The sequence below is a fragment of the Pochonia chlamydosporia genome, chromosome 5, assembly GCF_001653235.2.
Source record: "Pochonia chlamydosporia 170 chromosome 5, whole genome shotgun sequence".
Lineage (NCBI taxonomy): Eukaryota > Fungi > Ascomycota > Sordariomycetes > Hypocreales > Clavicipitaceae > Pochonia > Pochonia chlamydosporia.
In genome coordinates, this window is record NC_035794.1 from 1,440,698 (window position 1) to 1,464,627 (window position 23,930).

The 23,930-nt window shown below is 47.7% G+C and overlaps 10 protein-coding genes across 10 annotated transcripts; 6 read left to right on the top strand and 4 right to left on the bottom strand.

The window, feature by feature from the left end:
• Window positions 1-668: 668 nt before the first annotated feature.
• On the top strand, window positions 669-1,670 carry VFPPC_05736 (hypothetical protein; the record flags this gene model as incomplete). The annotated part of the gene is made up of 2 exons (XM_018284881.1): window positions 669-1,171; window positions 1,256-1,670. The coding sequence occupies 2 exons, from the start codon at window positions 669-671 to the stop codon at window positions 1,668-1,670; spliced, it is 918 nt and encodes a 305-aa protein (XP_018141781.1).
• Window positions 1,671-2,456: 786 nt separating this feature from the next.
• VFPPC_05737 (hypothetical protein) lies at window positions 2,457-2,972 on the top strand (the record flags this gene model as incomplete). The annotated part of the gene is made up of 1 exon (XM_018284882.1): window positions 2,457-2,972. The coding sequence occupies one exon, from the start codon at window positions 2,457-2,459 to the stop codon at window positions 2,970-2,972; it is 516 nt and encodes a 171-aa protein (XP_018141782.1).
• Window positions 2,973-4,904: 1,932 nt separating this feature from the next.
• VFPPC_05738 (1,3-beta-glucan synthase component GLS2) lies at window positions 4,905-10,736 on the top strand (the record flags this gene model as incomplete). The annotated part of the gene is made up of 3 exons (XM_018284883.1): window positions 4,905-5,056; window positions 5,114-10,297; window positions 10,373-10,736. The coding sequence occupies 3 exons, from the start codon at window positions 4,905-4,907 to the stop codon at window positions 10,734-10,736; spliced, it is 5,700 nt and encodes a 1,899-aa protein (XP_018141783.1).
• Window positions 10,737-11,195: 459 nt separating this feature from the next.
• VFPPC_05739 (phosphate transporter protein) lies at window positions 11,196-13,256 on the bottom strand (the record flags this gene model as incomplete). Its single annotated transcript, XM_018284884.1, has 3 exons — window positions 11,196-12,686; window positions 12,732-13,121; window positions 13,191-13,256. 3 exons carry the CDS (start codon window positions 13,254-13,256, stop codon window positions 11,196-11,198), a joined length of 1,947 nt encoding a protein of 648 aa, XP_018141784.1.
• A 757-nt stretch (window positions 13,257-14,013) lies between these two features.
• VFPPC_16215 (hypothetical protein) lies at window positions 14,014-15,989 on the top strand (the record flags this gene model as incomplete). Its single annotated transcript, XM_018293968.1, has 3 exons — window positions 14,014-15,466; window positions 15,516-15,713; window positions 15,787-15,989. 3 exons carry the CDS (start codon window positions 14,014-14,016, stop codon window positions 15,987-15,989), a joined length of 1,854 nt encoding a protein of 617 aa, XP_018141785.1.
• Window positions 15,990-16,114: 125 nt separating this feature from the next.
• On the top strand, window positions 16,115-16,423 carry VFPPC_16216 (hypothetical protein; the record flags this gene model as incomplete). Its single annotated transcript, XM_018293969.1, has 1 exon — window positions 16,115-16,423. The coding sequence occupies one exon, from the start codon at window positions 16,115-16,117 to the stop codon at window positions 16,421-16,423; it is 309 nt and encodes a 102-aa protein (XP_018141786.1).
• Window positions 16,424-16,662: 239 nt separating this feature from the next.
• On the bottom strand, window positions 16,663-16,954 carry VFPPC_16217 (hypothetical protein; the record flags this gene model as incomplete). The annotated part of the gene is made up of 2 exons (XM_018293970.1): window positions 16,663-16,778; window positions 16,858-16,954. The coding sequence occupies 2 exons, from the start codon at window positions 16,952-16,954 to the stop codon at window positions 16,663-16,665; spliced, it is 213 nt and encodes a 70-aa protein (XP_018141787.1).
• Window positions 16,955-18,992: 2,038 nt separating this feature from the next.
• On the bottom strand, window positions 18,993-20,069 carry VFPPC_05740 (hypothetical protein; the record flags this gene model as incomplete). The annotated part of the gene is made up of 1 exon (XM_018284885.1): window positions 18,993-20,069. The coding sequence occupies one exon, from the start codon at window positions 20,067-20,069 to the stop codon at window positions 18,993-18,995; it is 1,077 nt and encodes a 358-aa protein (XP_018141788.1).
• A 1,996-nt stretch (window positions 20,070-22,065) lies between these two features.
• On the top strand, window positions 22,066-22,758 carry VFPPC_17963 (hypothetical protein; the record flags this gene model as incomplete). Its single annotated transcript, XM_022429631.1, has 3 exons — window positions 22,066-22,186; window positions 22,253-22,684; window positions 22,721-22,758. The coding sequence occupies 3 exons, from the start codon at window positions 22,066-22,068 to the stop codon at window positions 22,756-22,758; spliced, it is 591 nt and encodes a 196-aa protein (XP_022285315.1).
• A 713-nt stretch (window positions 22,759-23,471) lies between these two features.
• On the bottom strand, window positions 23,472-23,660 carry VFPPC_16218 (hypothetical protein; the record flags this gene model as incomplete). The annotated part of the gene is made up of 1 exon (XM_018293971.1): window positions 23,472-23,660. The coding sequence occupies one exon, from the start codon at window positions 23,658-23,660 to the stop codon at window positions 23,472-23,474; it is 189 nt and encodes a 62-aa protein (XP_018141789.1).
• Between the last annotated feature and the right edge of the window lie 270 nt (window positions 23,661-23,930).

Sequence of the window (23,930 nt, forward strand, 5' to 3'; positions counted from 1 at the left end):
GATGGGAACTATCATAAATAAGACAACACACAGCGGAGACAAACTTCCTAACACCTCTATTGTACGAGGGATGAGAACTGCTGCTACAAAGCACAACGTACTAAAAGTGACTGACTTTTGAACATAATTCTACAATGCTTTACATTTCTCAACCCGAGACTTTTACTCTCCAACGGGAGCCTGTGCGCGGCGTCAAAGTATCCTTACACAATAATGTGCATCTTGGTTAGAAAGTCCTGGAATTCCGCAACCTGCTTGTGAACGACCCATATTGAGGCAAAAAAGTCTAGATCAGTCATGGATACAAAGTCTTAGAGCTTATAGGAACTTTGCGGAGGTTGCAGCAGAACGGCCCAAGGGTTAGTGCGCTCTCAAAGGTACATGTAGTGTTGAATGGACCGGGGAGTGTGCCGAAAAGCCGTGAATTGCAGCCAAATCGACGATAGCTTCGTTATTCCCTAACATGGGTGCCTTATTACTAATTTGAAGTCCTGCCTCACCGAAACATTCTTAAAGCTTAGAGACCATTGCTTCAAAAGCCGTTCTATTCCTCTTCCCATCACCTCTCTCCTACTATCACCGCAAGTCCAATGCTGCTACATCAAAGTGTGACTGGGCTAGCTTTGGCGCTGGCAGTCCCCTACGCCTTTTGCAACAACCAACATGACATGGGTGATAATGAAGCCGAAGCACCAGTATTAGTTATTGAGCGACGCCAGATCCGGCTGACGACATTACGCGTGTGTCATCCAGGAGAAGATTGCTCCTCTCGAACATCGACGACGCCCGAAACTTCATATCCACCGATAACTTCCACAACAGCTTTGTTAACATCGACAAAAACATCCAGCTCCAAAACTCTCGCCATTACAGGTCCGCCACCAGCTACATACGATTACAAGGGCTACAACTTGGATCTCCAGACAATCTTCACCCAACCGGCAGGTTGCACGACAGGAGGATTGACGCGAGTGCCAGGGCTGGAAGAGAATGTGTTCTTATACAATGTCATCAATGTGGTGCCAGAGACGACGATGACACGATGCTTCCCCAGTCAATTCTGGTCCAGTGCCCAGGCTACCATCTCTTTGCCTCCTTTTGAACAGTTGATATGCCCACTGGATTGGGAGTCATATCCTCTCGAGTCATCTTACATTATTTGCTGTCCCAGGTACGTGAAGAATACTTGAGCCGGTATAGAAAGCCCTTTATTTGCACACAACTTGCTAATCCTAGATGCGTTTACTCCTCTCAGCGGGTTCCAACTGCATGCACCTAGGGACAAAACAGCCTTGCAGCCTAGGAGCAAGGCGATTTGCTGGTCTACTCTCGCCGCGGGTGAGGTATTTGACTTGACCGTCTATAACTCGGCTTCGCTTGTTTCCTCAACACTCGGCACGGCACTGGGAGGTGATAAGGGAGCGCTTATCTATGCGACTGCCTTTGATGGCTTTGCCGCAATCATCACTGCTGTTGCGGATGATTCAACCCCTTCCAAAACAGATAGGGACAGCGCCACCAGAACAGGGGACAATAAATCTACCAAGGCCTCGGGGGTTAACTCTACAACAGCTGGTGGCGATAAGAAGTCGATGTCGCCGACAAGACTGACAGAGTATGTGGAGCTCATTGGCATCGTACAACTGAGTATTCTCTTCATTCTTTGGTAGAAGTAATAACAAAAAGAACATAAAATTACGTCCCGAACATCATGGCGTTATTTTGCTCTAGATTCAGGTCGTTAGTCGATTATTCGACACTCAGTTATGTTCCAGTTCTCCGGGTGGGATGGGAACATCTACCGCCCGTCCCTTTGTGCAAAATTCTCCGGGAGCCCATTATCTGCGACTCTGCCAGAACCTGCAAAACTGTGGTTGCTCCATAGTGGCCCCGAGTTACATTCTGCATGGCGCTCTTGTCATCTTAGCTAGCTTCCTAGAGCAGCTAGTCCAGGTACAATGCGCAGCTTGAAATGTGCCACGGCGATGAAGCTACTGGGAAAATCGGCACTAATCTGGACACGCCTGGAACATCATTGCGTAGATTCAGTAAGTCCGGGGCCTGTCCGGGGTTGAGCGCAGAAAGCCTTCAAAATTGTTTCGCACAACAGGCATGTTGTTAGACCTAAGTCCACCATAGCAGGGTTTAAATGTTGCGGGTTGCAATTGAAGTTCTAGACTAAGTAACCCGCATTGGCTATAATGATTCAATGTTGATGCATAGGGACACAAATGTAGTTTGCGTTGACAATGCCAAATAGGGTAGGAATGTGCGATTCAATGCCCGGAAAGCACAAAGCGACTGTGTTATATCTTTACAGACTTCCATGAATTAGAAGCAAAGGCTGCCCCTGGTTCTGAATGCCTCCATGACAAAGCATCTTCCTTGTCGAGTCCTTATACACTTCAGAATCGCAAACCTGAGGAAGAACGATAAGTGCGCTCTAGGCTCTGGCAATGGAAGATTCAGATCAGCCAACCTTCATTGCTCTGGGGTTGGTGCTCGTGTTGGTTCTGCTCAGTTACAGATATGCTTCCAACCTCTTCTCGGTCTGTTGGGGCAGTGATCGGCCTTGTTTGTCCAAGCTTCCGTCCCTTCCTGCGCGACTCCCAATGTCACAATCGTTCCGCCTCGAGACGTCTACCCAATTTCGCTCTTCCACCATGTCGATTGCTCAAGTCCATTTATGGAGTTCATTTATGCTCTCAGTGCCATACGTGATGATTCGCAACGAACCCCCTCTCACTGGCGACTTGCGTTGCTATGATCTTCGTGTTCACTGTTCAATCTTTGCTCGCGGATGGATTCCTTCCAACGCAATAAAATACGTGCAAATAGCGTTTGTAATGCTGCATACGGTGACCACGGCGACATGTGAAAGATCAGGATTGTCAATGTGGGAAGTAAAGTTGAGATCTGTTGCGTCCGTAATGGCAAACTTGTCCTCGCCTGAGAGCCATTGGTATTTGTAGGAACGAAACTCTCGACCTGAACAAACGCCCGCTGTCGTTTCGAGCTTCGAATTTACGGTCTGTTTGCTATTGTTTTGTAACAAGCAATGAGCTACAATTGAATGGATTCGCTTGACAGCATATTTGGCTACTGGCTCCTCAACAATGGTACGGTGTACATCGATGCTCTTTTCATCTACTGGGACAAGGCCTTGTAATTACTATAAACAGCAGGTGTTGATGTGACAAGTCAACTTTGCTCCTGTCTGGGCCTTTGCACCTCCAACACATTGTCCAGCTCGATTCTTCCTTTAAACTCTTCTTTGAGTTTTGAGGGAATCCATGTATCCGATTTGCAAATACCGGAGCCTGTACCAAGGACGCGAATATATTGCCTCCATCGATGCTTGTCTACTTTTGCCTGCGACTGGTGACTTACTCAAGAAAAGATTTTCAGCGACGTAGAGATCAGCTACGATGGGGTGCTTTACCGCCATAGACTCATAGACGCCTAGGGCATTCCGAAGTCTGATCGTTGACATTGTATGCGCTGATAAGGGAGGGTCATCAGGCTTTTTTTTGAAGCCGTCCCGTTCAGTCATCGCGAATCAATTTGACGATGCAATAAATTTGTTAGTACTCAGTAGGTCCCTCGAAATTATGGCGTTGGAGGCGGGTCCTCGCCAATCTTTGAACCAGACTTGACTTGGGTATATTTTTGGAGGCTTGGTTAATAATGTCCCCGGCCTTTTAACCCCTGTATGTGTTTCGTTTTCTGTTTCCTGTTCCTGTTTATTCAAGACTGAAAGAGCCTTAAAGGGCTAGACCAGACTCGTCAACACCAAACTTCCCTGGTCGGAGTTGGGCCCGATTCGCGTAGGGTTAAGTCTCTGTTTATTATGTTGGTCAGCGGCGAATCCATCACCTTTGACTTTTTGTCTTTTGCGTTTGAACGACATGTTGATTGGTCTGAGAGGAGTCTGCTTGCCCTACCATTCCTTTCTGTTGGTCCAGTCGCCTCGACATTGCGTAACCCTCAATTCAGCGCCTCTCCCTTTTGGAGAAAATGCCGAAGCTTCCGGTGAGTTCCAACCATGAAAACATTGCTCAGCCACAAGTTGGTGCATTGCTGGACCCGCATCCCATCAATTCCAATGCCTCGACGTGCAGGTCACTGGCCAAACCGTCCGTCCCAAACTCCGAACAGATCTCGTATTTGGAGACACTAGTTCATCCGCTTTCCATCTACCTAGGTACGTATCAAGGTACCCGCATCCATCCTGTTTTTCCTAGTGCTGAATCCTTTTCAAGGTACTGGACGATTGCTCTGACGTGGGTCGATTTGCATGTGTCCTCATGGCACAGCCCACCAGGGATCCCAAGATCCCAACAACCGTTCCAACTATATCGGGATTGCGTCATAAAAAAATCTTGCCAATGCGTGGCTGTCCAGCATATTTCCTTGCTCTATGTGACCCATTGCGAGAAGAGTACGCCCGCGTCTGTGTGACTTGATTTCGTCCAGCTACTGGGATCGGATTGGCCGGTCTCTTCCATTATGCACTCCTGCATCCTGCCTGGTCTTGACATTGCATGATGACACTGAGCCCGAGTCACCCGCGTCTCCGAGTGTCTTCTTCTGCCGTGTTTCTTACGTGGCAAAAGACAGTGCCGCAAGCTATTCTGGGTGACCTTGTTTTCTCCAACCCCTGAGCCGTTTTGGTCAGGGCTGGCCAAAGTTTAAGTTTTCGCGCTGAGTGAAGAGCATTGACACGCTTGGTTAGTCAATGAGCGTTCCTTTGGATCCGTGACTTGTCCAAGCTCAACCGTCCCCCACTTGACTCACATCCAACATATCTCTCTTCTTTCTCACCGTTTCTTCACTCTTTTCTTCTTCGTGCTATACCAACGGGTCTCTCATTCGTTCGAGCCCGTCCTGTGGTCTAGAGCAAGATGTCCAATCATCCATACGGCCATAGTGACTACCAAGGCGATCCTCAGTACAATGCCGGTTCGTATTATCAAGATGATCAGAACTATGACAACACGGGTTACGCGCACGGCCAAGAGGATGTAGACGGTAGAGCGGGATATTATGACGCATCGTAAGAAATGCCATTGAATCCCATTGGCAGTGAATTTAACACTGACTGTCAATATAGAGGCTATTACACAGCCGACTCTAGCAATCCGTACCATCAAGATGGTGGCTACTACGATGGTTATGACCAACATCAAGATGCCTACTACTCTCAACATGGTGGTGGCCATGATTACTACTATGATCAGGGAGGAAGCGAGGCAGATTTTAGGTCGGACAGAGAATCTGAGGCCTTTGACGACTTCAGCCGTGGCCCTTATGCTTCACCTCGGGCATTTCATGACAGTCGTCAATCGGGCACAACGACTCCCAACTACGACATGTCATACGACCACCAGCTTAACGCCGGTCGACTTTCTAGAGAACCTTATCCAGCATGGACGGACGAACTGCCAATTCCACTATCCAAGGAAGAAATTGAAGACATCTTTCTCGACCTGACAAACAAGTTCGGCTTTCAACGTGACAGCATGCGAAATATGTACGACCATCTCATGACACTTCTTGATTCACGCGCCTCCCGTATGACACCGAATCAAGCTGTCCTGTCGCTCCATGCAGACTATATTGGTGGTGATCACGCCAACTATCGAAAGTGGTATTTCGCCGCCCACTTAGACCTGGACGATGCGGTCGGCTTCGCCAATAGCAAAATCTTGAGCTCCCGACGCAAAACCAAAAAGAACAAAAAGAAGAAAGGCAGCGTTGAAAACGCACAAGATGACGAATATGAAGACGAAGACAACAGCCTCGAAGCCGCAGAGTTTCGCTGGAAAACGCGCATGAGCCGCATGTCCCAGCACGACCGTATTCGCCAAATTGCGCTCTACTTGTTATGCTGGGGTGAAGCAAACCAGGTCCGCTTCATGCCGGAATGTTTGTGTTTCATCTTCAAGTGCGCGGACGACTACTTCAATTCCCCGGCCTGCCAACAAATCGTGGAGCCTGTTGATGAACTGGAATTCCTGAATAACGTTATCACGCCTTTGTACCAATATATCCGCGATCAAGGCTACGAGATCCAGAACGGTGTTTATGTTCGTCGGGAGCGCGATCATAGCCATGTAATCGGATACGATGATTGCAACCAACTATTTTGGTATCCTGATGGCATTCAACGAATTGTTCTGCAGGATAAGACGAAACTAATTGACTTCCCTGTCGCGGAACGGTACCTGAAGCTAAAGGAGGTTAACTGGAAAAAGTGCTTCTTTAAAACCTATAAGGAATCGCGGTCTTGGTTCCATCTCTTGGTTAACTTTAACCGCATTTGGATCATTCATTTGACAATGTTTTGGTTCTATACGGCATATAATTCGCCTTCACTTCTTGTTGGTCCATCATATCAGCAGCAGTTAAACCAGCAGCCTGCATCTTCCAAAATGTTGGCTGCTGTATCGCTCGGTGGTGGAATTGCTTCGTTTATTCAAATCGCCGCAACATTGGCCGAATGGAGCTATGTGCCACGTCAATGGTCCGGTGCACAGCATTTAACCAAACGACTGCTGTTTCTGATTTTCATCTTTATTCTTAACGTTGCCCCTGCGGTGAAGGTGCTCCAATTCCCTACCACAGTAAAAGACGTCGACGTTGATTACATCATCGGTATTGTCAACTTCATCATCGCCATCTTCACTTTTCTTTTTTTCTCAATCATGCCTTTGGGTGGCCTGTTTGGCAGCTATCTCTCAGGGGGGTCGAGGAGATATATCGCCAGCCAGACTTTTACAGCAAGTTGGCCTAGGCTCAAGGGGAATGATATGGCCATGTCGGTTGGCTTATGGCTCATCGTTTTCGGCATCAAATTTGGAGAATCATACGTCTTCTTAACCCGGTCGTTTCGGGACGTCATTCTATATCTATCCATCTTTCGTCCAAGGTGTTTAGGCGACACGATAGTCGGCACGATTCTCTGTGAAAATCACCCCTACTTCTTGATGGGCTTGATGGCACTTACGGACATGATTTTCTTCTTCCTCGATACTTACCTCTGGTATGTGCTTGCGAATACTGCTTTTTCCATCGCAAGGTCATTCTACATCGGCTCTTCTCTCTTAACGCCATGGCGAAATATCTTTTCTCGCCTCCCCAAACGTATTTACTCCAAGATCCTCGCGACAGCAGATATGGAGATCAAATACCAGCCGAAGATTCTCATCTCGCAAGTGTGGAATGCCGTCATCATTTCCATGTACCGTGAGCACCTGCTATCTATCGACCACGTACAGAAACTGCTCTATCATCAAGTTCCCTCTGAGCAGGAAGGCAAGAGGACCCTTCGGGCGCCAACCTTTTTTGCCTCCCAGGAAGATCATTCATTCAAAACAGAGTTCTTCCCTACGCACAGCGAGGCAGAAAGGCGGATATCATTTTTTGCACAGTCATTGTCCATGCCCATTCCAGAGCCAGTTCCTGTCGATAACATGCCGGTGTTTACTGTCATGATTCCACACTATAGTGAGAAGATCTTGCTTTCGCTTCGAGAAATCATCCGCGAAGATGAACCATATTCACGCGTTACGCTTCTAGAATATCTCAAACAGCTCCATCCGCATGAGTGGGACTGCTTTGTTAAAGATACCAAGATTCTCGCGGACGAAGCAACTCCTGGCCGCGAGGACAACGAAGCCGAAGCGGTCCGTAACAAGATCGATGATTTGCCATTCTACTGCATTGGATTTAAGTCGTCTGCCCCCGAATACACGCTTCGGACGCGTATATGGGCTTCTCTCCGCTCCCAGACCTTGTACCGCACTGTATCGGGTTTCATGAACTACAGCCGCGCAATCAAGCTGCTGTACCGCGTTGAGAGCCCCGAGGTTGTCCAGATGCTGCAAGGAAGTCCAAATGTATTAGAGCGAGAGTTGGAACGCATGGCGCGCCGCAAGTTCAAGATTATCGTGTCAATGCAACGGTATTCCAAGTTCAAGAAGGACGAAATAGAAAACGCTGAATTCTTACTCCGGGCATATCCAGACATCCAGATTGCTTACTTGGATGAGGAACCACCAGAGACAGAAGGCGAGGAGCCACGGATCTATTCTGCCCTTGTTGACGGCCATTCGGAGATCATGGAGAATGGGATGCGACGTCCAAAATTCCGGATCCAACTTTCCGGTAACCCCATTCTAGGTGACGGCAAATCCGATAACCAGAATCATTCTCTAATATTCTACCGAGGCGAATACATCCAACTCATCGACGCAAATCAGGATAACTATCTTGAAGAATGTCTCAAGATTCGAAGTGTGCTTGCAGAATTCGAGGAACTCAAGATGAGTACTGCTTCGCCTTACACACCCGGTGTCGACCATGAAGATAAGCATCGCGCACCTGTCGCTATCCTGGGAGCTAGAGAGTATATCTTTTCAGAGAACATCGGCATCCTTGGCGACGTCGCAGCAGGCAAGGAGCAGACATTCGGCACGTTATTTGCTCGTACTCTGGCACAAATTGGTGGCAAGCTTCACTACGGTCACCCTGACTTCCTTAATGGCATTTTCATGACGACCCGCGGTGGTGTGTCAAAGGCTCAAAAGGGACTCCATTTGAACGAGGATATTTTCGCAGGCATGAACGCCGTCATTCGAGGTGGCCGTATCAAGCATTGCGAGTATTTTCAATGTGGCAAGGGGCGAGACTTGGGCTTTGGATCAATCCTCAACTTTACGACTAAGATCGGTACTGGTATGGGCGAGCAGATGCTTTCGCGGGAATACTACTATCTTGGCACCCAGTTGCCCCTAGATAGGTTCCTGTCGTTCTATTATGCCCACCCCGGCTTTCACATTAACAACATGTTCATCATGTTGTCTGTACAGCTATTTATGCTCTGCTTGGTCAACTTTGGTGCGTTTCGGTACGAAACCGTTGCTTGCGAGTATAACTCCAAGAAACCCCAAACGGACCCGTTATACCCAACCGGTTGTGCGAACACCGATGCCATCATGGACTGGGTGTCCCGCTGCATTCTGTCCATCTTCGTTGTCTTCTTCCTGGCTTTTATACCACTTGTGATGCAGGAGCTCACAGAACGCGGATTCTGGCGTGCTTTCACCCGCTTTGTCAAGCAGCTAGGATCACTATCACTCTTCTTTGAAGTCTTCGTGACCCAAATCTACGCCAATTCCATCCAACAGGATCTGTCATTTGGCGGCGCGCGATACATTGGAACTGGTCGTGGCTTTGCTACAGCCCGCATTCCCTTTGGAGTGTTGTATTCTCGATTTGCAGCACCTTCCTTGTACTTTGGTGCCCGACTGCTAATAATGTTACTTTTTGCTACCGTGACTATTTGGCAGGCGGCCTTGGTTTACTTCTGGGTTACTCTGCTTGCGCTCACCATCTCGCCCTTCTTATTCAACCCGCATCAGTTCGCTTGGGATGATTTCTTCATCGACTACCGCGATTTTCTGCGCTGGCTATCTCGGGGCAACTCTAGACACCATGGCCAGTCCTGGATTGCATTCTGTCGGCTATCACGAACTAAAATTACCGGATACAAACGCAAAGCCCTCGGCGAGGCTTCGGCCAAAATGTCAGCCGACGTTCCTCGCGCCGCTATCACAAACATCTTTTTTACGGAAATCCTCAGTCCACTCTTCCAGGTTGCGTGGACTCTCATACCGTATCTGTTTATAAATGCACAGACTGGCGTGGAGAGCTACAACAACACCAAGCAAGGGGACAGCAAGTACCGGATCGCGACATCGTCCCTCATCCGGGTCCTAGCGATTGCCTTGGCGCCCATTGCCATAAACGCCGGAATCCTCGCCGTGATGTTCGGCATGGCCTGTTGCATGGGTCCCCTTTTGAGTATGTGCTGCAAAAAGTTTGGCAGCGTCCTGGCTGCTATAGCACATGCTTTGGCAGTGATTTTCATGCTTGTCGCTGTTGAAGGCATGTACTTCCTAGAGGGGTGTGACTTCGCGAGGACCCTGGCTGGTATTATTGCTGTGATCGCGCTGCAGCGGTTCGTCTTTAAGCTAATTGTTTCGGTTGCTCTGACGCGAGAAATGAAGACGGATCAGTCAAACGTGGCGTTCTGGACCGGAAAGTGGTATTCTATGGGCTGGCACTCACTCTCACAGCCAGGAAGAGAATTTCTATGCAAGATCACTGAACTGAGCATGTTTGCTGCGGACTTTATCCTCGGCCATTGGCTCATGTTCATAATGGTACCGATTATTGCTATTCCCAAGGTCGATAAGCTTCATTCCATGATGCTGTTCTGGTTGAAGCCAAGGTACGTAACCCGAAGTGCTAGATTGCCTTCATGAGCCCTTTTTGTATATCTACATCCTGCTAACAATCTGTCTAGTCAGCAAATCCGAGCACCAATCTACACGATGAAGCAGTCCCGGCTGAGGCGCAGACGGGTTATCCGTTATGCAATCCTTTACTTTGTGCTTCTAGTCGTTTTCGTAGGACTGCTCGTCGGGCCTGTTGCCGTGCGCAAGGCCCTCGGGGACGATAAGTTTAAACAGTTCTGGGGCAACCTGGCGATTGGCCATAAGGCTGACAATCCGACGAGCGGCGGGATGATCTTGATGCAGCCGAACTTCCTGAGCAACCAGAACACGAATGCAAGCACGGTGACGGGCACTGCGGCAGATGGGTATACTTTCCCGTCTGGCTATGGTCCGTCGTCGTCTACTGGTGCGAAGGCAGATTCTACATCTTAGATGTTAAATGGTTGAGATGTTGAATGTATTTATCTATGAGTAATGTAATATATGTTGCCATTGGCGTTTAATTTTCTGTGTTGTCCCGCCTTGTGTGTGACTATGTGCGAAGCCTCTGCATTCCGTTTCTGTGAGATGGAGCATAGCAATCGAAGTTAGTATGAAGTTGCAGAGTCTAACTGCAACTGAATCTGAGGCGCACCTTGAACCTGTCGTTGATGTGTTGCCACAGAAGTACGTTGAGTCCTGGTATGCCCACTGCCCAGGAAAGATCAAGTCCTCTGGTACTGCATCATGACATACCAGTGGCTGTGGATGATGATGAGGCGCATCTCGAGATCAAGAAGCTTAATGCAACAGCCGGACCCATTTAATGAAAAGGGTTCAATTATGGCAGTTGATTTGCAGACCTATGCAAGCCAAATATATAGCAACAATAGTTTGTACATATTACACAAATTATGATGCGGCCTGCTTTCTCCTGGACCTGAGAAGCCTTCTGCCCTTCTTTCTGAATCCAATCTCACGACGTTCATCGACCACGCCCGCCCTACCCGTAGCCAAATCCTCGAGTGTCTTACTCGGCACTTCGTACGCCCTAAGTCTCGATTTCCGACGCCTTGTATCCTCCATGTCTGTTCCTCTCGCATCCTGAACCTCAGGCACCCAGGCCCATGAGAACAAAGCTCCGAGAGCCATTGCAAACGAAAATCCTACCAATATCCAACCAAGAGTTAGGGAGTTAGGGTTGGTGATTTTCGTGAAAGGCAGAAAAGCCTGCACGACAATACTGCCCAGCTTCCCGGCGGCGGCAGATATCCCATGGCATGTTCCGCGATAACGAGTAGGGAAGATCTCCGCAGGGATGATGAACGTCAGTGTATTTGGCCCCAAGTTGAAGAGAAGTTGACAGAAAATATAAAGAACAATCGTTAGGGCATGGAGATCAGAGTTTGCGGCCTTGAAATATGAGCCGCCTACGACGGCGAAGAGGACGGCCATTGCGACAAACGACCAGGTTAACCATGCCTTCCGGGGGACGTAGTTTATCACCTTGATTAGGATAATACTGCCCAGCATAGAGCCCACTGAAACGGTGATTATGGAACGAATTCCGTCTTGTTTTAAAGTTTCGTAGATTGAAAGACCGGGATCGGAAGGGTTCGCCCAATCTGGCGTCTCTGTAGCTTTCTGTATGTCGGTCACAGGCTGTGAGGACCAAATCTGAGCGATTACGCGGGGATTATTGATGCCCAAGCCGTAGAAGGCAAAGTCGAGAAGAAACCAAGTGATTGATGTTCCCGCGAGATAATTGATGTTGCCTTCGTCCCAGAAGAACCTTTTCAATTCTAGCCAGGAGAATGGGTCAGGGAGAGTCTCATCTTCTTTCTCATGCTCGTCCCCTTCCTCACCATTTCCCAACTCTTCGACCTCCATGCTGTCGTCGTCGTCTTCCGGCGCGACATCATGCTGTAGCCTGGCCCTTGAGACTTGCGTCAATCCTCCGTTCTCTTCATCATCGTCACGGTACTGAAGCATGCCGCTACCACCGCTTGACGAATTTCGATGGATATTGTAGTATTTCCGCGTGTCTCTCAATGCTCTAGCCCCATCATTGTCTACATCCAACGTGTATCGTGGAGACTCTGGGATAGTCAGTCGGAAGATGATTGCAATCAAAGCAGGAATCGCTCCAACTCCAACCACATATCTCCATATACGGTCAACAATTGTGGCAGCCGCTTGTCTATCCGAGTCTGCTGTAAGCCTATCGAGACCAGAATCCTTTCCCACAGTGAGGAGGACAGCTAATCCAACAACATAGGCCAGAAGTTGTCCAAGAGGCTGCATCAAGAAAACCGAGGCCATCATGCGTGCTCGAGATCTTCGAGGGGCGAACTCGGCTGTGATAACTGCGGAAAGAGGATATTCAGCCCCAATTCCAAGCCCCTGTCAAGTTAGCTTGGAAATAAACAAACCGACTTCATGACGTACCACGAAGAATCGCCAGAACATAAGCCATCCCAAGATACTCATGGACCCATTGTATCCCGCGGAAGACTGAACAAGACCAAGAGTTCCGAAGATAACCACGATCAACTCCAGGCCATACAACTTCCTCCTGCCATATCGATCTGACAGCCACCCAAAGATCAACATGCCAAGTAATGAACCGGTTAGAGTGATGGCATTGATGGCGGTTTCATGGTCGGAATCTTCGTCATTGTTCCAATAGATAAACGCTAGCGACGGTAAGATGACATTGGTAGCAAAAAGGTTGTAACTATCGGTGAAGAATCCGGAGCCAGCGACAGCCCAGACCTGCCAGTCGAAGCCGTGTGCGTCAATGTCGCCGCATATTTGCTCCCTTTTGTCGGTATTTATCTGAAGCTGTCAGCATCTGATAGAGAGCTCGTGTGCGGTATGGAGGGCTGATCAAACGCTTCCACTCACCTCATGATGTCTTCCAACATCTGTCGGATTGATCCATATCTTTGGAATGAAACGCTTGAAACTCATTTGTAATTTCGTTACAGGCACCGCATCTTGTTAGGCAACTTCGACAAATGCAGAGAAATAAAGGGTTTCGGCGACAACAAATACTCGGAAACTCGAAGGGTCCAAAGTGAGGCTGAGTTTGCTTCTCAGGCTCAAGTCAGCCTTCCTAACCACAAGCCCATGCTCGCACCACATGTACAGTTAAATATTTCCAGCACCACTCGTCTGAGCACCAGGCCAAGTTCCTTTCAACTGGACCAATAGCACCGAATTGTAAAATCAATAGCGCGAGGCGTTCCGTCCCGTTTACGCTCCGTGGCGCTTGTTCTTCATCTTACAAAGACCCTTGTTTCGTGGTTTGGGGCTGAAATAAGACCAGCAAGTCACGCTTTTCAACTACCAGGGATGTCCAACAAGCGCAGAGAGCCAAACAATCGAGCACGTTTTCGTCTCCTTTGGCGTTGAGCCTCACTACCGACAGCCTCTATTTGATGTGATGAACACACAACGAACTGATGTTAGTGCGCGAGGCCTAGACACAGCCCCCGCCTTCAAGATGCCTGTTAGACACGTTTCCATGTGTCTCACTGTGTTTGTGGACTCGTGGAGGCAATGAGGAATATTGTTTCCCTGCGCACACGAGCTCTTGCCTTTGAGCGTCCCTTGACTCAGCGACCTCCGCCTCTACAATGTTACCTCGTCTTCCCGTCTTTTACTCTCGAAAATGACTCTCTATCTTCACAAGTTAATTTAACATTATCATGGTACTCGGGTTGATATGGATCCAGTCTCCGCGACCGCCGCCGCCGCTTCTGCGGTACCACAGATCATCAATACCATCCAGCGAGTCAAGAAGCTATACGACGCCTTTTGTAACGAATACACCAGCTCGGCAGCCCTCCTTAAAGTTTTAATAGACGATATTAAACAATTTCAGTTATTCATAGTTCAACACAAGACGGAAATCGAAGAACGGGGCTTGCAGTATCAACGGTTCGAATCAGTTATAGACACGTTGGAACAATGTATCAAATTTCAAAATGACTACAGGGTGCTTTTGGATAATCGGAGGAAGAGGTCGTTTACAGGAGCCTTCAAAACAATACGATTCACGTGGGAAGAGGATGAGATCAAGCGACTTCGAGAGCGGATTAGGGAGCATAGAAGCGACATGGTGCTTTCGTCGGTACATATCATCATGGTCGAGAACCGGCAGCGAGACCATCGTCTACGTATTCCGGAAAGTTCCCCAATATCGATACCTAGGAAGCTCGAGTACTCTGTGGAGTCATGTCCATCGCCGCCGTCATCGATGGAGGAACTCGGCAGTCCAGTTTTTAAGCCTGATCAACCTTTGAGGATCTGTCCCCCATTACCAGAAGAAGACATTTCCAACAACCGCCCGCCGATGCCAACTACTCCTCCCGCACGTCAAACCACTGTCGAGAACCCATCCTCGATCGTAACCAGTCCTACCCTGCTTCCTCTAGAAGGCCCTGCGTCTGCTCCTCCGTCTCTTCGAGGTCAATTCACGCTGCCAGGTCTGATCTTGCCACAGCCAGCCCTATCATATGTTGTGGCCGAAGTATTCTTTGGGACTAAGAAAGTTTCACTCAGGAGAAAACCGGCGGGCCAAGATTCTGAAGTAGGACGCGAACTCATTATCCGAGACCAAGATAACAACCTTCGATTCCGGCATAGAATCAGAAGACCAAGTGGCGAAGCCTGCTATCCATACACATGGCATAGCAAATGGAAGAGTCGCCACATGGACTTGGAGATCAGTTTCACAGGCACTGCACCAGATGCGCATTCAATCTCATTCAAAGGAGCACCGGCTACGATTGCAATGCCCACATACCTCTTTACGGAAAGTCAGGATTTTAGGGACTTCCAGAGTGAGGTTCGAGGAAAGAAGTTGGAAGACACATTTGAGGTCCGCTTGATCTCGTCAGCCAATGCGGCCAAAAATGGAGAGGCCACAGATCAACACTTGAAGATATGGCGAGACAACCTTTCCCAAGAATGCTCTATTTCCTTCTACGCTAGTGCTGCACCAAAGCCTCGCCACTTGGAGTTTCCGTTGAATGCGTTTGATCAGGTTTTACGGACGGATGGAAGGCTAGACTTACGGCTAAATTTCTTGGCTGGCATGGAACCAAAGAGGGCTCGCACCTTTTCAAGGCCGTTGAGTCGTCCCTCTACAGACAGATCAATATCTACCGCAACGGGTACGTACGACATATCCTAGTCTCTTGGTGCGAAGCTAATTTTCTGCAGTATCGAATGTTTTCACTAGACACAATACAGGCATTGCGTCGAGCGAATCGTCCGTGACGACAATGAACTCTCGCATGTCTGTGACAAGCATCCTGTCTGATGGTAGTCAGGCTCAAGGCCGCTTGGACACGCGACCATCACTCGAATCCCAAGTCAAAAAGATGAAGTATTTGGATATTGAGTTTTCCAATGAGGGTGGTAAGTTCAGATTTTCTTTCTCCCTTCAACACACAACACTCTCTTTGCAATGTGTTGCTAACTCTTGATAAAGAAGCAGCGCGATTCAAAAAGGTATTCGAAGCCTTGTACGGGGAGGAAATTTCACGCCCGCAGGACTTTTTCCACAACTGGCGGATGAATAGCAGCCACCAGAGGGCTGGAAGTGTCACCAGTGTGTCGCCCTCAGCAACGCCTTTCAGCATTTCCCCAGACTTGCGGCCGAGGAGCTCAGTGCCTAGGGAAGAAGGCAGATGAAGCCAGTTATCATCTGCTGCAAGCATATCGAGTCTTACAGAGGATAAACTACCTATCGATTGGGGCCAGATTGAGTACTATATCAATGAACTGGCAATCTGGATCTAGCCCTTGCCGGCAGCTGTATGTTCTCCTGCCAATCGTACTATGCCAAGGGTTGTACACATATGTCTAATTACCTCACCATAGCCGCAGGACTATTTCAACTGGCTTTCGGCAGGTTGGACATCCGTCCTTTAGAAGGGGGGAGTCGCGTACCCAACAGGCTTTTGACAAAGGTGATGCCAGCGGAGCATTACTGCGTCAAATCAAGTAGAATTCTACTAGGCCGATATCAGCTAACTGATACGAGTGGCCAACAATGGTCATTAGACGCGGAGATATTGCCTCACGGTTGGCCTGCTATTGGAGCTCGGCCAGTTGTGTGTCAGTAAATCCCCTTTGTGGATTATTATTAGACCTTGTCATTACTATAATACGCCCTTTTCAGTGGTTGTATTCCAAACATGGAATTACATTGTTCATTTAATTTGTAGCTTAATAGTGACCTATTGTTTTGGCCATCAGTTGGTCACCACTTGCAACTCATCCTACTAAGTTCCGTCCTGAAATCTCGCCGTTCATTCTGAGAGGCGTTAGCGAGATTTGCATACGGATCCCTATCGCTCCACGTCTATTGACCAACTGACCCTGCTGCAGCACCATCATCCAAAGAACGATTAGACGTGATCGAATGGTCCCGTGAGGCACCTATGTTTGCGATGCTATTCCGTGCGGCTAAATGAAGATCTAGGTGAAGCCGTTAGCATTGGTGTGTTTCGACGTTACGGCGGAAGACAAGATGCCTAAGACAAGGCAACTGGCTCGCACGTACTTTCGTCAACGTTAATTTCGTGTTTTATATCCTCACTACTTCTCCAGTGTTCTCGAACTCGCTCGATGGTACGTTTGATGTAATACTCCATGCCAAACCACGTAAACGACTCTAAAAAGCGTAGAAAGAGGAGAGCGAACAAAGATGGTAGGTCCAGAAAATGAGTGTAGGGGACAACGTGCAATTAAAGTACCGGCAGGACAGTTCGTATTTACCTGCCCCTGCTTCGGAATTTCAGTCCCTTTAGAAACATAACGGAAGAGGGGCTTCCAACCCCATTGTTTTGGCTTTTTCGCGCCGTGTTTATCTTTGCATGTCTCATCCAAGCCCTTCACAGATCTCTTAGAAGTCGTGGCAGCCCATAAGTGGACCTGGGTTCGACCACCTCGTTGCCCTAACACCCGCCATGGCAGATTGACAGGTGAGACACGCATGGCAATTGTAGATGTGGTGGGTACGGTGGCTGGCTCTTGAAGTTTGAGGGCATGTCATCTCCTTCATTCCGCAGGATCCGCTTGGTGTTGACGAATGTGATTCATACTAGTTCATGGTTCGAAGACATCATCACGTACTCTTTGCACACAGCAATTTTTACGTATCTGTCTCTTTTAATAGGTGAGAGAAACCATCTTACGAAGCATCGAGGATCAAATCTTATTTGGTCGATTTAGTCTTGGCAGGAGTCGGAACCTGTGCCCTGGCTCGTGGACGATATTAACGTTCGTTAGTAGCTTTGGTGGCTGAGACTGGCTGCGTCTGTGTACCTTGGGCTATGAGTTTGACCAAAATTTTTGGATATCCGAGTAATAGTGGCGCAAATCTGTTTAAACTGGCGGTTGCCGTTTTCCTTGGCTGAATTTGAGGACGCGAGCAGCTTAACACGTGAAAATTTGGCAATATTTGCGTATCAGGCAGTGAAAGCTGCTCGCGTCCTAGAATTTAGCCAAGGATAATGTTATTATAGTCTTAGTGCATGTATTGCAGTCGGTGAATCCGTTTTCTGGTGACACAGAACTGGCCTTTGTATGCGCGAAACACCCGCCCTACATGTACTCGATGAGATCAGCGAAACGTACCACTCCAAGTAAACGCTATATGCAAGGTGTAAATAAGATATAAGAACTAAGTATGGGCTCTAATTTATTTATATATTATGTGTCCTTTCTATAGGTTAAAGGCCTATTAGATAACGTTACTATCCGCTAAATGTACGTGTGTGCAAAGCGCGGTATAGTAATAACGCATAAAAGTTAGGTAACAGCAATAGGGTATATCTTATTTAAGACGAAAGGACTAAAGCTCGCCCTCTTATATCTACATGTGCAAGTCGCTAACTATAAAGAGGCACATAATCTCTAAGTATAACTATTAGTAGGGTAAAGATATGCGCTTATACGCTGCAAAGTATCGAAACATATCGCCAATAGCGCTCGATTATCTCACAATACAACCGATATATGCTGAGTGTGAGCGTTTTTTCTTCGCAGCATGTCGGATGGTAAAACCTCTGAGCTACCCACTTGAAACCCAGATCATTGGGGTGTGGCAAGCCTTACGTTTTACAGCCAACGGCGAGCATTATTAATGACTTAGATCTATTCTTTATTTCGGTAAATGAAGAACAACGTCGATATTGAAGTGTTTCAGACGTCTGGACAATGGCTAGAAGATTGGGCAAAAAGGTTACTTAGCCGGGTGGAAAGTGTCCGAGAGGAGATGGAAGCTCGTTGGAGATATGTCCGACTTCGAAGTTGGGACAAGATGGGCCGCCAAGCCTTCATGATGCCGTCAATGTTCGCTGGCTATCTGCCAATCCGCTACAAATCCATTGAGGTCTGGTACTCAGTGGATTATGATCTCAATTATCCGCTGCACCCACGCAACTGGTGGGTTGAGTCGAGTTGTTTCCAACCTTGCCTGCGTAGACTTAAGTCTTATGTCAAGTTCAATTACTTTAAAGAAACCTAAATAGCAAACCACTACATTCTAGCCAGGGTCATGCCCTTCAGTATTTGCACAGCTTGCGCCATCCGCTTGCTGTGTGACATCAAGCTTGCCGACAGGTGGTGGCGAGCTTGGTTCTGCCTTCATAGAGCTTCCAAATGGGGCAGCCCTTAAATGAAATGGGATCAATTGGTCACGTAGTCACCCAGGGCTACCTCAATACGTTCCATGATGGCCTCGACTTCACTTTGTTCGTCCCACTTATGAAATACCTCACAACCACCTACCATGTCCGAGATCCAATTTGAATCTCTGACATCTAGACTAGGAGCTTGACCATTTACCAGTAGCTGCCAGTATATCTTGTACTGGTACTTGTCCCCCTTGTCAAAACAGTCTTTAACTCGCTTGCGGATAGCTGGCGTTTGCAGATCGTTCAGGTAGCCAGAAATCATTTGGCGGCAAGTAATGTCGTTAGTAGCCTGTAGCATGCTTCGCAGCGCATTCGCCACTTGATTGACCTGTTCATAGTGGAAAAATTCCATGCCAGTAACAATCATACGCTCGATTTCGTCCTTGATTTGTAAAATCTGCATGTCTGTGTCTGGTTTGAGGACAGTCCTTGGATCGACCCAAGGTTCCGGCCATTTGTGCGAACGACCAGCCGAAATATCGACCATCAGCTTGCAAAGCTCTATGGGTAAATTGTTATCCCCTATCTTATTCCGGAATTGATCACCTGTGAAGATTGATGCCTCGGTAAACAAGTTAATGAGCAGCTCGCCTCCAAGCCGCTCCTGTTCAATCCTCAGTAGTTGCGACAGAATCTGTATGAAGGGGTGAGTTGTTTTGGATATAAAAATCAGGCATGCCTGCAAAAATTCCAGTCTCATATCTGGTGAGTATTTTTGAAGACCCAATATAGTTGACAGAAACATCTGTGTGCTTTGAGTCGGCTCTTCTGTATTTGTGTTGGTGCTTAGCATTAAAAATTCTCCAAGAGCCTCAAAGCCTTTCTTGTTCATACATCGACCTAAGTCTTCTCTGCCTAGGCGATAGAGGGCGGTGCTTGTCTCGAATATTTGAAAGACCCTATACATCCCTGATGGTGAGCCTTTATACCAACTCCACGTGTCCGCGGTTGTCTCTTTGACAATATTTTCTGTTACCCAGAATTTTGTGTCAAAAACCCCGGCAATGAAATTCGCAAGTGACGTGAAAATCGCCTCGTGACAACGGTGGATTGCGGGGGACGACAGCATTCTGTTTAATCGCCTACGGTTCCGGTTCTTAAAGTGTCCCCATCTACCGAGCCTAAAGGTCAACTGTCCTACGCTGTTATAATGTCAGTCCTTCGCCTGGCTAATATAAATCTGAAGGGATATAGAAGAACTTTACTCTACAATAAAGCGCTGCCGATTGGCTAGAATCTCAACTATCTCCGGTATGGTCTTCCGGTGCCTTAGATAGAGCTCCGCGATCTCTGAATGCAGGGCTTCCCATTGGTAGTCTTTGTAACATTGGCGGCGGCAGCGGCCGGGTACTTGACTTGTCGATGTCATCATTTTACCGCTCTACGGTAACTAGAGCGACATAGCATGCCAACATACGTGGTTTGGGTAATGTAAACAATGTATCACAATTATGTATGTCACGGCCACCGCCAGGCGGGATGAGCTGTCTATATGCTCAATTATTCGAATACCAACTCTTTGCTCTCGATTTGAGTTTATTCGCTATCGGCGTTTTCCAGCATATAGGTAACGTCCTAACAGTAAGGACGCCACCAGCGAACGACACATTGTTCTGATTCGCTATGTATGCATGCAAGAGAAGAAAGGCTCTTTGCTTTGGCTGCAGTCGCCTGGAGTGTATGAAGGAAAATGCATCTCACCTGTTTACAGGGTTTAATGATATAGGTAGGGTCACTGGGTGGCTATCTAAACTCGACTGCAGGAAACCTAACAGCCTTTTGCCTACGATGTCTTTGCCACTTCTCCTAAAACGCTCGCCTGCATGAAACATGTAGGGTCTTATGGCTTGGGTCTTTTGTCGTCATTAATCCGGTGCCGGAGCATGAGGCCGATAATCGGCTACTTAAAGGGAGTGCAGTAACTCTATTAAAGTATCTTGGTAAAGGTCGAAACTCGAATGCATATTCGGCGGGCCTATTAAATCAGGACGTTACCGCCCTTAAAATCTACTTAGTGACCAGATTAGCATCTCCATAGCGAACCTTACCATTGCCACGGCCACTAGAGCGCTGTCCGCAACAATACCTACATACCATGGGCAAATATAGACTGGGCAGCTCGGCCGTCACGGCGGTGTGACTCATGGATGCTTATTAACTTGGTAGAGGAATGACGGGTATCCTTCAATACCTGGAACGTACAGGCGTGAGATTGTTCTGCAACCAGCTAGCACTTTGAGCACAAAGTCGTGCAGTATCGTATGAATTACTATGTCCGAATTCATCAAAGTCTCTGGTGGTAAAATTTGTGAATCAGCATGTAATAGGCAGGAATTGTTCGCCACCCTTAGATAAAACGGACAAGGGGTTGCAATTGATACTACCCTAGGAGATGTTGGACGTATAGCGCCTGGAAAATCTACTGCAGCTTGCTTATGCCCCCATGGTTAGGGTCAGCCAATTATGGAAGTTACACTCGTGATATCTTCACTCCTCAGAACCTCACTCTGGGCTTCAATAGTAACAGTTGTTGGTCTAGACGCCCGTGACGCAAGTGTGATAGGCTTAAACGAACTTCCTGACACGAAGGACTTGTCACAACACTGTGAACTGGCCATAGCCTTCTAATTCTTCGTGATGGCTACTCTCTTGTAGTATAAGTATAAATACCACTTGACCCTCACAAGATCTACGTTGTCTATCAGTTTTATAGTATGGTAGTTTCAGATCGGGATGCAATCCGGATTATTACATGCCTTGCTGATATGAATACTCTTTCAATCGCATACTATTCCTGTTGTTAAATATTAAACAAAGGTAAATAAGTACTTACATCTCTTCAGATATCCCATACGTCAGGTGGGAAGTCTTCATTTGCTGGGTGCTTCTTTAGCTACCCGGTGTATAAATTCCTGGTCCGCCGACGGTTCCCGAACCGTCCTTTACCAATGGAGCAACGCACCAAATATATGCCAACGACGCCTAGTGCTTTGAGTTGCCCAGATACAAGGACAACTCAAAAGGTTGCCGCAGAATTGGCCAGTCCTGGGAGCAGTATAAACACAATGGCAACAAAGAGCTTTAGCGTATCTGCGTCATTTTCCAAAGGTTCAAGTGAGTGGACTGAGGTAAGTAACAGGGGCGAGAGGAGGAGACTTCAGAACAGGATAGCACAGCGCAGATTCCGTAAGTAACAGTCCGCCTGGCCATTGGCATATCCCATAATAATACCAGTTCTCACATTGTTTACAGGGCAAAAGGCGAAGGAGAACAGAGAAAAAGAGAATCGCGAACTGGAGAATAAACATCACGCCGGGAATATCTACCGCACTCCGTCGGCCTCATACCTCAAAGCCAATTATGACGTATCTGGACTACCATGGGGCAGCTTGAATTTGGACGTAGTCAGCCACAGTGGTCATGTCCATGATGCACAGCAAGGCATTGGGCTTGATACATCTATCAGTGAGCCTCATCAGACACTGTGTCCTGATGTACCAAGCTTAGCCCCTTTCTCTGCGCCAAACATCTTGATCGGGGCTTCCTGCGAGACTGGCTGCAGGACTTCGCACAATGACTACTCCCTGGCACCGCCCACCCTAGTCGAGGCAGTTGAAGAACCGGCTTTGGGATTTGCGTGGCCCCACGAAAACAGCACAGATTCCGCCTTCTTACCCGCAGACGGTGAGTGTTTGACAGCTTTGCTAACAAAACTTACAGGTCGTAAGACTGGTCCGTTCCTAGCACTCATTAGATAGTTTTACCTTCTCATGTTGCAATGTGTTTAGAGGTGACTCGATACACATGTATGTTTAGCTCTTGTTCCAAATCTAACATGGCTACTTTTATAGATCTCCAAATACTAGGAAAAGACTTGGGTAATGCGTGCTCAAACCTCGATCCACGCACCCTATATTGCAACGCTCAGCTCCGATGCCCCCAATGTTGCCAGGAACACCAGATCGCTGCGAATTGTGTTCCTGGCATTTTTGACGATGCGCCGTTGGCCTTGGAACGTGAACAGGGGAAGGAGAGCTTGGGGATTTCGTGGTGGCTGGAATGATATCAGGGAACTTAAGCTTAGAGGAACCTACAAATAGATCATACACTGTGTTCCTATTCGCTTGGAAAAAGATTGCAGCCTATTTTTGACACTGGGACGAATAGTTGCTATTCACAATGCTAATAGGAGGGAATCAGGGACTGACTTATTCCACCGGTTGGGGGAGTGGGTCTTACTACATGCTCCTGATGGGCTGTAAACTATATACGGTGCACCTCGACCGTTTGGTGAGTTCTAGAAAATAACGTTTATTCTTGTTTTTGTCTCCTCTACAGACAAGGGAAGTCCAGAAACGGCCGCGAGAAGCCTAACGAGAATAGGAAAATTGGACTTCATCTTCGGATATACTGGGCTGAAAGCTTCTTTAATATGAGGAATTTCCCAAATTAGATTCTTTAGGCCAAAGTGTTAACGTTCCACTAGAAAGCTGTACATTGCACTCTGAAGATTACGCTTCTTATATGTACTTGACCTATAGAAGGGGGTAATGGAGTCCGTAAGAGACGAAGAGAGCGTCCAGACCTCTTTCCAACTCTTGGCAATTTCTCTGATTACCCTCAGACAGATTACGTCTCTACATGGTAAGTGGCTAACCATATCTGATAGTACTTGCTGGTGGCCACTACCTCCGCACATGCATGTGACCTGTTACAATACTTCCCTGAGTATCAGTTCCAACCGTAATCCTGTTCACATGCAAGATTTTAAACGTGTGGCCGCCGGTAATTAAACCTTATTTGTAACACATTGGATCGAGCTCGTGGTCCCTTTGACTTTACTCAAGACAGGGGTTCCGAGCATCCCAAAACCGGTTCTCTCGATTGGAAACTCAATTTACCCATTGCAACACATCAGTAGACATGTCTT